Source organism: Hyperoodon ampullatus (genome assembly GCF_949752795.1).
Source record: "Hyperoodon ampullatus genome assembly, chromosome: 10".
Classification (NCBI taxonomy): domain Eukaryota; kingdom Metazoa; phylum Chordata; class Mammalia; order Artiodactyla; family Ziphiidae; genus Hyperoodon; species Hyperoodon ampullatus.
In genome coordinates, this window is record NC_136923.1 from 70416540 (window position 1) to 70433773 (window position 17234).

The 17234-nt window shown below is 40.8% G+C and overlaps 1 protein-coding gene across 1 annotated transcript in view; it reads left to right on the forward strand.

Annotated features, from left to right (window-relative positions):
- Positions 1-10973: 10973 nt before the first annotated feature.
- Positions 10974-17234, forward strand: part of DNAH8 (dynein axonemal heavy chain 8) — a gene marked incomplete at both ends in the record, with an annotated part of 333524 nt that continues 327263 nt past the window's right edge. Inside the window, 2 exons of the mRNA XM_079713152.1 lie at positions 10974-11423; positions 11533-11667. Coding sequence (XP_079569278.1) covers positions 10974-11423; positions 11533-11667 — 585 coding nt within the window. The remainder of the gene's footprint in view (positions 11424-11532; positions 11668-17234) is intronic.

Below are 17234 nucleotides of genomic sequence, written 5' to 3' on the forward strand. Positions count from 1 at the left end.
TTAAATTATAAGGATCCAAAACTATTTTCTCACTTTAAGCAGCACAGGATAATTAAAACAACTCTGACTTAGCCAGAAACCTAGGTTCAAGTTTTGGTTCCACTGTTTATTAGCTCTAGAAGCTTGGAGTAATTACTGAACCTTCTCTGAGCTTCCTTGCAGGATTTTGGTGAGGATCAAACGAGATTTAAGTTATGGTTTCACTGCTTATCTAAATGTCCATAACTTACAGTGAGTTTTACGTTAATTTTCCTAAGGCACATATTTTAATTGTGTTCATTGGAAAACTTAGTCATCACTGTGTTCTTTGATGACGGGCACATAGTAGATTCTCAATAAATACTTCCTGTTGTTGAAAGACTAAATGATCACGATCACTGTAAACATAATTTAGGAAAGGACTTTATATTAATAAATGAATGAGGAATGAGATTTGACAATGTTTTTAAGTGAATAGGATGGTCTATATAAATTAGCAAAAAGATGGATGGATGTCAGGAATTTGGGTTCCAGGGAATTGGGCAAAATGGGAATTTATTGGCTCACCCAATCAAACTGAAGCAGGGCAGGGAGGCATCTGGCACCAGGCATATGGCACCAGGCACCTGGCCACCACCAAGATGTCTCCATCTCTCATCTCAGCTTCTTTCTTCATCTCAGCTTCATTTTGTCAGACATAACTGCTCCACTAGTCTAGAAACCTGGAGCTCTCAGCCTCTCAGCCTCTCACCAGAGAGAGAGTGAACCTCTTCCCTGAATTCCAATTTTGATGAAATCCAGGGAGGAGCCTCTCTTGGCCTAGACTAGGACCTGTGGTTACTCCTGTGGTCAGGGCACAGTAATTGACAGCCTGGATTAGAACCACCTGCTTGGAATCGGGGGGCAAAGCAGTTCCCCAAAAGAAGAGAGATGCTGTTCTTATAAGAAGAGAGTTCCTGCGCAAACTGAAGTACAGAGTTTCAACGGAAATTTTGTGCATACCTGGTGCTAACTTATTGAGGGATATCTTGTCAAAACTCAATGTACTACAACTACAGAACTTGGACATGGAGATAGACCTTAAAGCTGCTAAACCAAGGAATTGAGGCAATACACTAACCCTCAACACACTATGCATTACCACTGAATTTTTTCATAGGAAGCCCAGACAAAAGAAATTTGTCTGAAACATTTTATTGAAAAGCCATCCCAAACTGTGTTTTTCCTCTAACCCCTCTGGTGAACTTCCCAGAATATATGAGATAAACCATGTAAATGGATAGGAAGGCTCAATATCATAAAATACTGATTCATTTACAAATTAATACATTAATGTAATGCAATTCCAATAAAAATCCTGATGGGTTTTTCGATGAACTGAATAAGCTGATTGTAGATTCTAATTTTAGAGCCCCAAATAGACAAGACACATTTGAAGAATAAATAAGGGGAGTTCCCTGGTGGTCTAGTGGTTAGAATTTGGCACTTTCACTGCTGTGGCCCCAGTTCAATCCCTGGTTGGGGAACTGAGATCCCGCAAACTGCACAACAAGGCCAAAAAAAAAAAAAAAAAAGAAAAAAGTAGGGGAACCTACCCATCCAAGACAGTATAAATCTACAGTAAGACAATGTGGCAATGGCACTGGTATAGATCAATAAATGGGAACTGTGGCAAGCAGCTCTAAAATAGCCCCAATGATCCCCACCTCCTGGTATTTATGCTCTTGTGTTATCCTCTCCCCTTGAATATGGATTTAGTGACTCACTTCTAAGGAATAGAATATGGCAGAAGTGATGGGATGTCACTTCTGAGTTAGACTATGTAAAGGCTGTGATTCTTGTCTTGGGATCTCTCTCTTACTTTCTTTTTCTCCAGTCTCTCACTCAGAGGGTAAGCAAGCTGCCACGTTGTGAGCAACATATGGAGAAACTCATGTAGCAAGGAACTGATGTCCCCTGTCAACAGCCATTGAGGATCTGAGGCTTGCCAACAGCCACATGAGTGAGCTTGGAAGTGGGTCCTCTCCTAGGAGAACTTTGAGATGACTGCTGCCCCAGTTGACCCCTTAACAAGTTGATCTTGTGAGAACCTTGAGCCAGAACTACCCGACTAGACCACTCCCGGATTCCTAACCCACAGAAACTATGAGATAATAAATGTTTGTTGTTTTTAGCTGCTAAGTTTTGGGGTAATTTGTTGTGCAGCAATACACAACTATCACACACATGTACAGACATGAAAACTTGATTTAGATCAGAGCTAGTACTGCAGATAATTGGGGAAAGGATGACCTTTTCAATGAATGGTGCTAGGATGCCATCATTTATCTATATGGAAAAAAAAAAAGCAGATTTCTCCATTTCATACCATAAAGAAAAACAGAAGTCCAAGTGTGTATTAAAGATATAAAAGTGAAAAGGCAAAACTTAAACATGTAAAGAATAAAATATCAGAGAATATCTTTATGAATTCATGGTAGGAATTTCTTAGTGAGATGTAAAAGCATAAAATATAAGAGAAAAAATATCTTAACTAAAACACACCATAAAAAAGTAAAAAGACAAACCACAAAGTGGGAGAAGGTATGGGCAACACACATAGCCAACAAAGGATCAGTATCCATAATATGTAAAAACCCTTACAAATCAATGAGGAAAAGGTAACTCAATAGAAAAAATGGCAAAAGAGAAAAATAGGCAGTTTACAAAAGAGGAAACACAAGTAACTAATAGCCACATGAAAAAATGCTCTAACTTACTGGAAAACAGGGAAATGCAATTTAATATAAAAATGAGGTTCCCTTCATACCCTTCAGATTGACAAAAAATTTTAAATTCATAGTGTATCAGTATCAAGTGTTGGTGTGAATGAGGAGCATTGTTTGCTGGTGGAAGCCTAAATTATTATAAACACTTTGGAAAATAATTTGACAGTATTTAAGTAAAGTTAAAGACAGTACATCCTACTAAGTACATATCCAGAGGACTATCATGCCTACACTCTAAGTATAAGAGACAAAGTTTGAATAGAAAAAAAAAATTGATAAAACCTAAATGTCCAACTGTGAGAAAATAAATTGTGTTATTTTCACAGTGGAATAATATACATAAGTGAAAATGAATGAATCTGAGGAACATATTCCAACATTGATAAACCTCACAAATAGAAATGAAATAATTAAAAGTTGAAGAAGAATTCATATGACCAATACAACTTTTTTAACAGTTTTAAACTCTGCAAGAATATAATGTATTGCTTAGGGCTAAATATACATCCAGTAATGGCATCAGGAAGTACCTGGGAAAAAACAACTCCAAATTCAAGAACATGATTTGCTCTAAGCAACAACTGAAAAAGCCAAAGGGGAGGGATATACTGGGGATTTAAATGTTTTGACGTTGTTTCATAACTTAAGTTGGATGTTGGGTAAATGGATAGTTGTATTATTCTTTATACCTCTCTGTATCTCTTAAATATATATAATATACGTTTTAAAAGCTTAAAAGTAATAAGCACCACATACAGAAACAAAAGAAAAGACAGCAATAGTGGGGAAGGAATAGTTTAGAATAGTCACTATTTTAGAAGACACAAATTCCAAATAGAGTTTAGAACTGTTTCCTTTTTGGTAGAAGGGATATTAGTTTCCTTGAGCTGATGTAACAAATCATCAAAAACTTGGTGGCTTAAAACAACAAAAATTTATTCTCTCACAATTCTGGAAGCTAGAAGTGTGAAATCAAGTTGTTGGCAGGACTATACTCTCTTTAAAGGCTCTAGGGGAGAATCCTTCCTTGCCTCTTCCATCTTTTGGTGGCTCCATGTGTTCCTTGGTTTGTGGCAGCGTAACTGCAATCTCTGCCTGGGTCTTCACATGGCCTCCTTCCCTGTGTCTGAAATCTCTCTCCTCTTTCTCTTCTAAGGACACCAGTCATAGGATTAACGACCCACTGTAGATCCAGGGTGATCTCACCTTGAGATCCTTAAGTTTACCTGCAAAGACACTGTTTCCAAATAACGTCACATTCACAGACAGGTACCAGGAAACAACAGACTTGGACTTATTTTAGGGGGACACAATTCAACCCACTGCAGGTGAACATACCTGTTTTGTTTTTTGTTCTGTTTTGTATGTTAGTAAAGATTAGGAAATCTACTCAGAGTATGTTTAAAATACTTTTATGGTAGAGTTAATTTTCCTTAATGAACTTTGTTTTATTAGTTGCCTAGGTCTCTATTGTCAGTGTTTTTTTTTCAAACTAAATAGGATGGACAACTAAACAAGGTATAGGTGTGCTGTTTCAGCCATAAAAAAAAAGCTCAAAGAATGAACTGTGGATAGTTACTCAATATTTATATATATTTATATATTTTTTATATATATTTTACTTGAATGGCTGGCTACTAAATTGTTATTTGATAATAAGATCATTTGGCTATGTTAGGACAATTATAACAACAAATATTGATAATCTGTGTATTTTAATTGCACATTCCCTAGAACATTTAGACATTTCCAGTGGGTTGTCTTGATGTTTTTATTTCTGTCCATAGTATCATCTTTCAGTCAATGAGGCTTGAAACCATATATATATATATATATATATATATATATATATATATTAACACCTAATTAAAATGGAGACCCATCACGCCTCGTCAGGGGTAAAAGCAGAAATGTACTGGAGGGCTTCCCTGGTGCGCAGTGGTTGAGAGTCCGCCTGCTGATGCAGGGGACACGGGTTCGTGCCCGGTCCGGGAAGATCCCACGTGCCGCGGAGTGGCTGGGCCCGTGAGCCATGACCACTGAGCCTGCGCGTCCGGAGCCTGTGCTCCGCAACGGGAGAGGCCACAACAGTGAGAGGCTCGCGTACCGAAAAAAAAAAAAAAAAAAAAAAGTACTGGAAAGGGCGGTGGGGGCGGGGTGTAAACTTTGAAAAGTAGTCAGTTTTCTTCAGTCCTTCTACTCTCTACATTACCAGTCATAGTTTTCTGAGCTAACAAATTCAAAAGAAAACATTTAATGTTCTCTAGTGAGACACGAAGTAACTTCAGAAAACGTAAAGGTCATAGAAAACGCTACTTTATATATCAAGACATTTCCGTACCAATCCCCTCAAAGCCTACCTTGGAATCCTCCCAAGTCCCCACCTCCTTAAATATTCCATCTCTAGGCAGCTGCTCCTTCCGCGGCCCGAGGGCCGCTAAACAGTGTTTCACTTCTCGGGCTCGTGAGGTGATTGTCCCGGCCCGCGAGCGCGCGGGGGGCGGCACGGTGTGGGGAAAGCCCGCGTCCCAGCCCCCCGCGCCCCGCAGGGAGCAGAGCCCGGCGGAGCCCGCGCGGGGCGCCGGGGAGCGAACTGGCCTCGGACTCCCAACGGCCGAGCCTCGGTGGTCGCGGAGACCGAGCAGGAGCAGCTCACGGCGCTGCGCGGCCGCCCCGGGTCGCCACGCTGAGGTAAGCGGCGGGTGAGTGCGCCTCGGAGACCCGCGCAGAGCCGGATTCCCCGCCCCACTGAGGTCCGGCCTGCTTGCCTCCCTCTACCCCCCAGCTCCCCGCTAATGCCCCCAGCCTGTCCAGTTCCCACCCCACTACAACCCGCAGCCAGCCCCTGCCCTTGGTGAATCCCAGTCTCTTCGTTGAACGTCTGACAGACTCCACACCCCGCTCCCCCTTTTAAGAATTCAAAAGTAAGACAAACAGAAGGCCTAGCCATTCAGGCTTATCTTCTGCTCCTCGCTCCTCCTCACTCCCCCACGCCCCGAAAATCTCATCCCTAAATTTGCCACTTCTCCTAAGCAATCTAAGACTTTCCCTGCATTCTTGCTAGGAGAGTCCCCTCCCCCGTCCTCTCCTGACAGCTCTTCAGACCCAAGTCAAATGTCATCATCTCTGTCGTTTTTTTCCAGAAGTTTCTTTCCCTTCTAGTTTCTTTCAGCCCTTTGTTCATTCACCTTTTCTTGACGTTGGCCACCCTGTGTGTGTTTAACAGTCTGCCCTCTCCCTCCCCCGCCTCCGTGTGTGCGTTTTGCTTTGGAGGGGCTTCTCGGTTGTGTATGTCGCCACAGCGGCCAAGCACGCAGAGACCCCTTAGTCATCATGAAGGGATAGGGGTACAGAGCTGGGCACAAGAGAAAGGGGTGTGGTTGAAATGGCAACTTGCTCCTGGAAATGACTAGGAATGATTTTGTGGACGTCCAATGAACCTCCAAAATTGAACTTAAAGAGAAGGGGTGGTGGGAATTTAAAATGATTGTATTTGGCAGCAAGTTGTCTGGGGAGGACACGGGGAGGAGGAGGAGAAGACGAAAAGGTGTTTATCCTGCATCCCCTCTGTGCTCTATGGCCAGCAAAGCGTGAATACTTGGAGTAAAGACCCGCTCCTTCGTTGCCGAAGTAATCTTGTTAAATTCTAAAATTCAGAGGGAAATTTAGTTTCTAAATTTTAAGTCCTAAGATATATAGGAGAAAAATATAAACACATATTGTGTGTTATTGTATATGATATAAACACATATTATACAAGTAAAATATGCACACGATTATAATTTTTTATAAACCATAAAGTTATCAAATTAAAAAGTACAGCTCTTCCTCTGCTTCTCTTATCTGGCCTTTTTTTACACAAGGCAATCATTGTTCATAATTCATTGTGTATCTTTCCTGGAAAGCTTCTGATGCATTTTATTAAATCTAAACTGTTACTGATTATAATTTTATGCAATTACATAGATGGAAACTACATATTATATGTATGTAACAGCATAAAGAAAAAAGATGTGAGGAAAGGAAAAAAGGTTGCCAGTTAAACCTTCTTAAAAGTGTGCATCTTAGAATAGATGAAATACCATGTATATGCCTACATACACTTAAAAAATTTATACAGTTGATATACAATGCACTGTACTACCTTGGTTTTTTTCTCCATGTAACAGTATGTGATTGAGATGTTTCTGTATCTGTATATAGCTTTACCTCATTATTTTTATTGCTAATGTCAAATTAAAACTTTATTGAACAGTGTACTACGGTACAATTAATGCATCCTTTATTAAGGAACATTTTGGTTGTTTCCAGGGAGTGTATTTGTTTTCTTGCTTCTTTTTGCTGTTGCAAACATGTTGCATATATACAAACATGTGAATGTGTATATATATTAAGCTAATTTATATTTACTAAAAATTTTTCCATTTCAACTATGTAATCTATTAAAATTTTTGCTACAGTTTTTAGGAATTCTTCTATATAAAACAGCTGTGTACATTTTCTAAGTTACAGTTAAATAATTGCATCAGTCTTTGGGAGTGGTAAACTGACATTTTATATTTAGAGTTCATTACATGCCAACTATGATTTGACATTTGAAAACCATGTAGGAAAAGCATCTCAAATGATTTCATCAGAGGAAGAATTCTACAGCTTCCTTAAGCAAAATCTCCCCAAAATGGCAGTAATCATTTATTTATTTTGAGAGTTTGAGGTATATGATTTACCTTAAAAATGTAAACTGTAACAAATTATTTAGAAATTACTTGTTTCTCAGTCATGATAGTGATTAATACCTTGTTATCATTTTCTGTATTGTCGGTGTGTACAGACTACTGACCATAAAGACTCTTTATGTTCACAAAATAAGAGCTTATCCTGTCCCTAGCTTGAGATATATATGTCAGCACTCAATTCACAGAGCACAAATTGAACTCTTTACATAAAACATATATTCTGAGAGGAGTATTCTAATAACTTTTAGAAATTAAATGCTGTTTCCCCCCCACACCACCCCCTTAAACAGCTTCACATAAATCCCAAGGAAACTGAGGTAAGGAGACACACATAGAGGTGGAAAGTATATGTATGTTATATTTAAATATGTTTACCTGAACTGAGGCTATAGACTATGTTTATTAGATTACCATAGGAGCAGAGTAACTCACAATGACCTCTTTCAGTGTATTTTATTATAAACTTGGGGAATTCTTGATTAGGAGATTTTCAAACATGACCTAGGAGTGCCAGAAAAACAGGTCTGAGTAGAACTGAGCCTGTTCCCTAACATGTTAACATTAAGAATCTGTGTTTGTATGAAAACCACATTTTATTTTTTATTTTAACTGATTCTGAATCCTTGATATTTATGGTCTTTTGGAAGAATAAATATGATATTGCATAATTCTAAGCACTTTTTTTCCCAACTAAATTCTCCCCCTCTGACCTCTTCATAATTTTTCATAGCTTTACCTCTTTACTTCTTTATCTAGATTTTTTTCTTTCCGATTCTGATTGAATCCTTCTTATCCTTCAAGGCCAACTTATGTCCAAATCCTGCATGAAGTCATCTTTGTCTATTTTGGCCACACTAATTTTTTCCTTTTCTAATTTCCTTTTCTGATAGAACTCTGCAATTTTACACTCTTGGTTGATTTGCAAAGATTACTTTATCTCCCCAATAAGATTGTGAATGCTGGAGGACAAGGATCTTGTCTTGTTGTCTTTCTCCAAGAGTGAGTGTCATGCCCTTGGGCATGTTTCAGTTACTCACACCACTTTGAGTGATGACAACTGTGGCACAGAAACGGAGGGAGAGGATTTCCAGGTTTTTTTCTTCTCTTTACACTCTATTTGTCTTATTTTCAGCTTTCTTTCCTTCTTTTTCCCATTCCTTTTTACTTGCTTTCAATTTTCCTTGTCTAAGCCTATCGATTCAGCCTGACCTTAGTCATAGATTTTGTTTAACCTAACTGATGTTATTCAGGACTACCTTAAGCTTTTTTAGCTTTTAATATCCTTTCATTGCAAGATTACAAATAGCTAGGTGAACAAGGGGGCAAAACTAAATAGGACCGTGATATGATATGATCTGAAGTTTAGAAAGATCAATTGGGTGTGTAGTCAGATAAGATCTGTGACTTCCCTGGATCTTAGTTTCATTATCAGTAAAAAGGGAGAGTTAAACTAGGTGATTTTTAAGGTTTATTTTCTAGTTCTGAAATTATGTGCCATGAATCTTAACTATCTGGAATCTCCAGGGAATTAATTGTGTTGGGTAATAACATTTTCTGAAAATTTAATCTGTGAATCTGTGCCAACACTTAAGAAATAGTTGTCATTTTTAGATGGAAAACTCATTAAGATTTATTGTATACTTCCTTGATTTCTTAAACAAAATGTCATGATTCAACTTTAGTCTTTCCTTGATGGCTTAAGTAATAGTGGCTCTATACTGGCCTAAATAACTGTGTGTGTCTAGAAAGAGCATTTATTGCCTATGGAGAAGCTCTCCGGCCCTACTGAGCTCAGTCAGTACATGTGTTTCACCATTTATTGAAATTAAAGTAAATTTTGCTTTCATTTCAGAAACCAGACAACAATGCCTGTTGATATCCTTTGAGAGAAGGCACGATTCTCTTATGGAGTAAAGTAAATTGTTTTGCAGAATTCAAAAGCATAAATTTGAGCAGAGTGACAGGTAGTTGATATGACTTCACTAATGTGTATCATCATAATTGTTCTTGAGTTATTATAGATGGCACAACCAACTCCCCTAGGCCAGTTTCAAGTGTAAGAATGTAATACACACACAACTCCTGGGTATTGTAGATCTTTGTTGTGTCCAATAATAACTCAAGAGACGTTTAATTAGTTACTACCCAAGCAAATTTACTCTTGTGTGAAAAAGCTAGACATTAGATTGTGGCCAAGAGTCAAAGACAAAAACCAGGATTTATAAAAGAGAGAGGAGAGAGGGATGAGAAAAAAAAGTACTTCAGACAGTTTGAGAACATTGGTCCTTGTTTGACATCTTGGGTGTGGGTAGGTAAACTGGTTAGCTGACAGCTAAAAGGTCAGTGTGGGTCTTTCTGTTCTTGAATAGGCCAACCTAGCATATCAAAAAAAACCAATTTCAGCTGTTTATGGGTCCTTTGGAAAACCTGGTGAGGGCAGATGTCAGGTGCAGGTTACAGGCTATCTCTGTCCGATGGAGGGCTGCTGGTGTCCCTTCATATGATGCACCATCTTACTTAGGCCAGGTCTGCACCAGTGTCCTCAGAATTTCTCACTAGAAAGCCTCTTTATCTTCTTCTTTTGAACTATCTGCTTTGGAATTTGTTCTTTTGTTCTTCAGGTATTTACTGTTATACTGGTTTCTGGATCTTAGCGATATCCCAAACTCCTAATTATTTTGATGGAGGCTTGATTATTGTCCTAAATATGATTTTTTTTCTGTAAGTAACGTTTTGTCCCATTCTGCTGGTGACCCCTAATTTTCCTTGTTATGTGCTCATGATAACTTCCACACTCCTTTATAATTGGAGCTTTTCTGATTGGGTAGGTTGGATTTATACTTTATATGATACCGTTGCTTCAGTAAATAGTCACAATCACATTTTAGCATGAATTTTATGTTTGGACTTGGGATATTCATTTTGGCTTCCAAGAGTATGTTTTATGCTTTTTGGGTGGTCCTGGTTATGCTCATATAGATGAGATGGCTGGACAGTTGAGTGTCTGATTGGTGAATTGTAGAGTAGCAGAGTTCCCCCAAGCAAGGAACATTTCAGTCCATGTAGTTCTTTGCTTGATCTCTTGGATAAGTATCCTCGTGTTGATCACCAGTTGGTCCTTGAGTACAGTCGCTCTCAATCTTTTTTCAGCCCTTTTTCCATACCTGAGGACAGGTGTCCTCCCATCAATTGCAGTGGTTACTTATAGTTTGAAAAAGACCCTAGAGATGTGTAGGTGTAGGGGTGTGTGTGTGTGTGCACACGTGCACGCGCTGTCTCACTTTAAAAAAAATTTCTCTCTCTAGCCCTGTAAACTTAGTTTCTTTAGATAATGCAGTATGGGAGAAACAGATAATTTTGCTACTTGTCTAGCTTCAATGGGAGGGATAAATTAATACATCATACTTAATTTATTGAACAGTTTAAAAAATTTTTATAATCCTAGGTTTTGAAGTTTTAAGGTGCTCTGCAGGTGGAAGGAGTGGATAACATGAGCGCTGAAGAAGGTGACCCACCTCCTCCGGAAGAAGAAGCCCCATCCTCTTCGGGAGAGGCAGCACCTCCTAGCTCAGAAGATGTTGCCCCTCCGGATCCAGGAGATGAGGCTCCCCCGCCTCCGGAAGAAGAGGCTCCTCCTCCTTCCAGTGAAGAGGCCCCACCCCTCCCAGAAGAGGCATCTGAAGAAGATACTGTCTCTCTTTCCAAAAAAGGTCCTACTTTCTCTTTAAGTGATTATATGAATCTCATTCCTTCTGATGAAAGGATAGTTATGCCAGACGAAGATGACCCGGATCTGAGAAGGGTTCGACCTAGGCCTGCGCCACGATTGGTTCAATCAGTGCCTTCTGATGTGCTCTCTCAGTCTTCCCGCAGATCATCCAAATATCTCCGAAGTATGAGTGGCATTACAAGTCTACAGGAAACATTAAAAGAGAGACAGGTTTTGCTTATAATACCATTTTTATTAAGTGTCATTTTTATCTGAAATGAAATATTTTGGTGATTTTTCTTCATAATTACAATTTTTACACATGGTTTTCATTCTTTAGGCAAGATTTAGAGATGCAAGGGAAAACCGAAAAATGAAAATTGACCCTTCATACAAATATATATTTGAAATTCTATCAGAAAAGCTTGGCCTGGACATAACAACTGTTGAAGAATTAATTTTGGATTGCCCATCTGTAAGTTTAAGTCTTATTATTATTTTTTAATTACTCTTTGAGAAGTGATTGGTTGAAGAAACTTGAATCATTGTGAACAACAAAACATTTAGAAAGAGAAGGTTGGGATTTAACTGAATAGAGAAGAAGCTTTATTTCACATAGTTATAGCCAATTGGATGATATTTCTAGTTTGGCCTACTATTGTGGAGGAAGGGAAAAAAGGAGTTGGTAACTAGAAATGAGCTAAGATTCTAACTCAAAATGGCTTCAGAAGTTAGAGGGATAGTCAAGCACAGGTAGAGTGATATTTTAAAAGTACAGGTTATATAAACTACACATGCAAATCATTTGGATAGAAAAACAAACTGCAGAAATAGAGCTAGGGAACAGTGACTACTGCATGAATATAGTTGAAAACAATGAGGTGATTACCATGCGTCTCTGCATGCCAGGGACAGCCCTGGATTATCCCTACTTTTCTAGCATAATTATTAACAGTTCCTCCTTTCACTGCTAAAAGGGTCCCAGTTTTGGATGATGAATTTATATGGTCACCTTAATTATAGTAATATATGATAAACTGTGACTTCCATAGCAGCTCCTGGAAGCACTGTCATAGCTTCCTTATAGCTCAGGTTCTAAATTTTCAACAAAATTACTCTTAGCTGCTTGAGCTTTTTATCAAGTCTAGGAGTGACCTGGGCTGGAGCTTCTACAAGACCAGTGAGCAGGTACATGCTGGTGGTGAGCCGATTGTCCCACTAGATGCAAGGGTGAGAGAGTTGCATTGGGGGCGGCATTGTGGTGAGGTTGCCATTATCAGGGTCCATGCTCCCTGTTCTTGCCCAGTGAGCTTGGGCAAAACTCTTTAGCTTGCTCGAGGAGCGAAGAGTCTGTGGAATGTTTCCTAAAAGAGCCTGTCCCTTGCTTGATGCAGTATGTTACCAAGTTCTGGAAGTTGTCTGCCCTTCATTTCTTCCAGGACCCTTATAAAGCTTTAGAACTGGCAGGCCCCTGACAGTTGAATGGGATTGATCATTTTCTTGTTCCCTTAGTGTGTTACAGTGACATGGGCATGTGGTTGATGCAGAGAGATCAATAGCTCTGAGCTATTTTAATGGCAAAGGATGGACAAACTTGGAGATGTGTACATAAAACAAGAGGTGCCACAGCAAGCAACTGGAAGTAGGATGGTTTCCCAGGTCACCAAAGTTCCCTGTGGGAATGTGCGTGTGGCTAAGGATGGCTTCACGGGCATGCGGGCTATTAGTTGAGTAGGCCCTTGTGCTGAAGGGCCCTGCCCTTGGATAAATGATCTCCTGTTGCCATCTTAAAATTATTAATAATTTCTAAACAAGTGGTTCTGAATTTTCATTTTTCACTGGGCCTCACAAGTTCTGTAACCTGTCCTGGCTATGGAGGATACCACCCAGTGGCAACAGGATTCTCTTTGCCACTCTCAAGTTGTTTTTGTTTGTTTGTATTTTCATTTGTTTTCATCTCTCCTGGCCTCTCTTCTCTACTATTTTGGCTCCTCTGGTGACTCTGGTTATGTGTCTGCCTATTCTCTAGGTAGAAGAAAGTGATGCAAAACAACCTTGCACACATCACTGAGCAGATGACCAAGAGATGAATGGAAGGCCAATTTCTAAAAAATGTGATTCTCAATAGGCCCAGGCTTCAGGCCTGTCCCAAGGACAATTCCTATGCTTGGTTAGGGAAGAAACCATATAGGTAATCAACGTTGTTGCACCTGAAAATTTTAAGGCCACATATTTGGCTAACTTCACAATTGGAATCCCACTAGCTCTGCAAAAGATTTAGGCATAGACGTGGGGACTGAGCAGTGCCTTCAGAGGAAGACTGCTGCTAGGACTAAGTTGGGGAGATGAGTATCTACAGAGGTGGTATTTATCACCCTTAAGTATCTGCCACCTGGTTTTCTGGGCTGGCATTCTCTACTTGGAGGAAGCCTCTCTCACTGGCTAGCATGCTGACCAGGAAGTGGGAGTGCCCAATGCCTGCAAACCCTTCCATTTGTCATTCCTGGGGTGTGTCTTGGACTTTGGGTCTTTGTGGTTAGCTTCTTCCTTTAAGGCTATCATGGACCAGGCCAGACACTGCTTAGGCTGCAAGGAATGGGAAATCTAGGATTAAGGGAAGAGTCAAGCCAGGAAAGGTGTTTCCTTAAGAGTTGCTGGTGAATTGCAAAGCCACAGTGGAGGGAAGATAGTAAGTACATCTAGGATGGAAACCAATGTCAAAATCCGGGAGAGATTAGAGTGCTCATTTGATTACATGGACAAAGCAAGAACATGTAGTAAATTGGCATCATGATTAGTGGATGGGTGAGTAAGAAGTTGGAGCAAGGGGTGGTATGTTTTGTTGTGGTTGTTTAGGTAACTGGGTGTATGGAAAAGTTTTTCTTTTATGTGAGGCCTATTGCACAATCCAGAGTGAAAACAGTTCATTAAAAGCTCTGCAAAAGGGTAGACAACAGGGCTTCTCTGGTGGCGCAGTGGTTGAGAGTCCACCTGCCAATGCAGGGGATGCGGGTTCGTGCCCTGGTCCGGGAGGATCCCACATGCCGCGGAGTGGCTGGGCCTGTGAGCCATGGCCGCTGAGCCTGCGCGTCTGGAGCCTGTGCTCTGCAATGGGAGAGGCCACAACAGTGAGAGGCCCGCGTACCGCAAAAAAAAAAAAGGGTAGACAACAGAAGATGTAGTGGTTATTTTGTTTGCCTTCAGATCCATTCCCGACTGTGTTCCACCCTGCTCTGTGGCCTGGAAGGCTGACCTCTCTGGAATCTACCATATGGGCTCCCTCATCCTCTGGTTTCCATGTGGCTCAGCTTCTGGGAGCCACCAGCAGGAGATTGGAGGGCAGAAGAGAAAGAAGCCTGATCCCTCCCCACTTGGCCACGTTTCTGCCAGTGTCCTCCCGAGCTGTCCCTTTCCCCCAGCCCCAGCTCTCAGCCTGCTTCCCGCTACCCCCTTCCCCCCAATGCCCTCCCTTCCAGGCCTTGAGGTGGTACTGGTTTTCCTCTGTTGCTAGTCCTGTGTTGCTGCTAGTGCCACAGCTTCCCTTACCCTGCTCTGGCCTCTAGAAGTAGCCTTTTTATTATAAGGTTTCTTCAGAACCTCTTTGTTATGACTCCTTTGCTTGCCAGGACCCTAACCAATACAGAGGTTTCTGCTGCATTGGCATTCAAGCTTTTGCTGCTTCTTGTGTTCCTGCTACTTTCATTCAGCACTGCTCATAATAGTCACAGACATTACTTTCCTGGCTTACATGATAGTGTTTTCCAAAGTTAAGACAGCAGCAGCACAGTTCTGTGGTAAGAGAGCAGATCTGGAGTTCCAGGTTCTGCACTTGTGGGTATGTGTCTTTGGGTCCTTCACTCAAATTTTTAAAATTTTTATTTATTTTTAATTTATTATTATTATTATTATTTTTTGGCTGGGCCACATAGCACATGGGATCTTAGTTCCCTGACCAGGGATCAAACCTGTGCCCCCTGCAATGGAAGCGCAGAGTCTTAACCACTGGACCACCAGAGAAGTCCTCAAATTCTTTTTATTTATTTATTTATTTATTTATTTATTTATTTATTTATTTATTTATGGCTGCGTTGGGTCTTTGTTGCTGTGTGGGCTTTCTCTAGTTGCGGCAAGTGAGAGTTACTCTTCGTTGTGGTGCGCGGGCTTCTCATTGCGGTGGCTTCTCTTCTTGCGGAACACAGGCTCTAGGCACACGGGCTTCAGTCGTTGTGGCACGTGGGCTCAGTGGTTGTGGCTCATGGGCTCTAGAGCACAGGCTCAGTAGTCATGGCACACGGGTTTAGTTGCTCCACGGCATGTGTGGTCTTCCTGGACCAGGGCTTGAACCCGTGTCCCCTGAATTGGCAGGTGGATTCTTAACCACTGCGCCACCAGGGAAGTCCCCTCAAATTCTTTTTAGCTTTAATTTTCTTTTCTGCAAGAGGGGCATAATAATGCCACCTTACCTAGTGCAAGGTTGTGGTGAAACTCAGATTAAGTATTTGTAAAATATTACGTATTATAAGTGAATTTTTAACTGCAGTCATGATTTTGGCCCACGACGGTTTTCACTCTGCTGGCCTCAGGAGTACAACATGTCTAAAAGCCAAGAATTCATTATGTTTGATATTGAGGTTTTTTTTTTTTTACCACAGTCAGGTGGTCTACTTTTGAGAGTTTGTATGCATTCAAAGCTGATGGGTCATAGAAGTCACATACAGCATGAAAGTGTGGAACTGGGCAAGAATAGCTATGCTGACAGCTTCTGTATCTTTTAGGTGGTAATTATGCAATAGAGCCAAGTTTACGTGTGAAATGGAAGAGTAGGAAATGAAGGGCTAGAATTTTGCGCATCTCCGTGGCTCCATTTCATCTCCCAGGGTGGTGGCTCCCAAACGTGGTCCCAGGACAAGCAGCAGCATCACCTGGAACTTTTTAGAAATGCAAATCCTTGGGCCCAGCATTCTGTATTTTTTTTGTGTGTGTGTGTGGTACGCGGGCCTCTCACTGCCGTGGCCTCTCCCACCGCAGAGCACAGGCTCCAGACACGCAGGCTCAGCAGCCGTGGCTCACGGGCCCAGCCGCTCTGCGGCATGTGGGATCCTCCCGGACCGGGGCACGAACCCGTGTCCCCTGCATTGGCAGGCAGACTCTCAACCACTGCGCCACCAGGGAAGCCCCATTCTGTATTTTTAAGACGTCCCCTAGTTGCTTCTCTGATGCACACAAATGTTTGAGAACCATTGTCTAAGGGTGCGAGGCTTTGCCAGACCTGAGATACTTCCTACAGGAATTGGTCAGTAAGTGAAGAGAAACCCACTGCCCAAGACAGACACTTATGTATGAAATCAGTGGGACTAGGTGAAGGGGTGTCAGTAAACTTGTGTTTCCCTAATGATGTGTGAGAGTTTTTGTTTATGTGACCTAGATATCTACTTACTAAGATAATTATACTGACTCATAAGTAATTAAATTCATGCTCATAAATATGGAAGACATTATATTAATTTGTTTTTATATTAGTTTGGCTACAATATAGGTCAAATTATAATTGCTGAAAATATAATTACTCAAATAATTGGTCAAACAAAACAGTTAGTTAATAAGGCAAATTTTACTGTTCCACAAATCAACTTTTAAGAATAGTTTCTCTTGGGAATTCCCTGGCAGTCCAGTGGTTAGGACTCCGTGCTTTCACTGCCAAGGGCGCAGGTTCAATCCCTGGTCAGGGAACTAAGATCCTGCAAGCCACTCAGTGCAGCCAAAAAAAAAAAAGAGTAGTTTCTCTTAACAATAATTCTTTATGTTTACCTCCAGTTGGACTCACCTATTTACCCCTATAAGATGCTGTGAGGCAGGGATAGGTAAGTGGAGGCTCACTTATATATGTAGATAAGTAATGTAGGTTTGGAAATAGAATTCACCCTATATTCCATGATAATTTTGGAGTTAAATTAGTTCGGATTCTAATCCTGCCTCTGATGTACCTGCTTCTGTGTACCTTGAATAAACTCTTTTAGCCTCATTTTCTTTATTTACAAAACT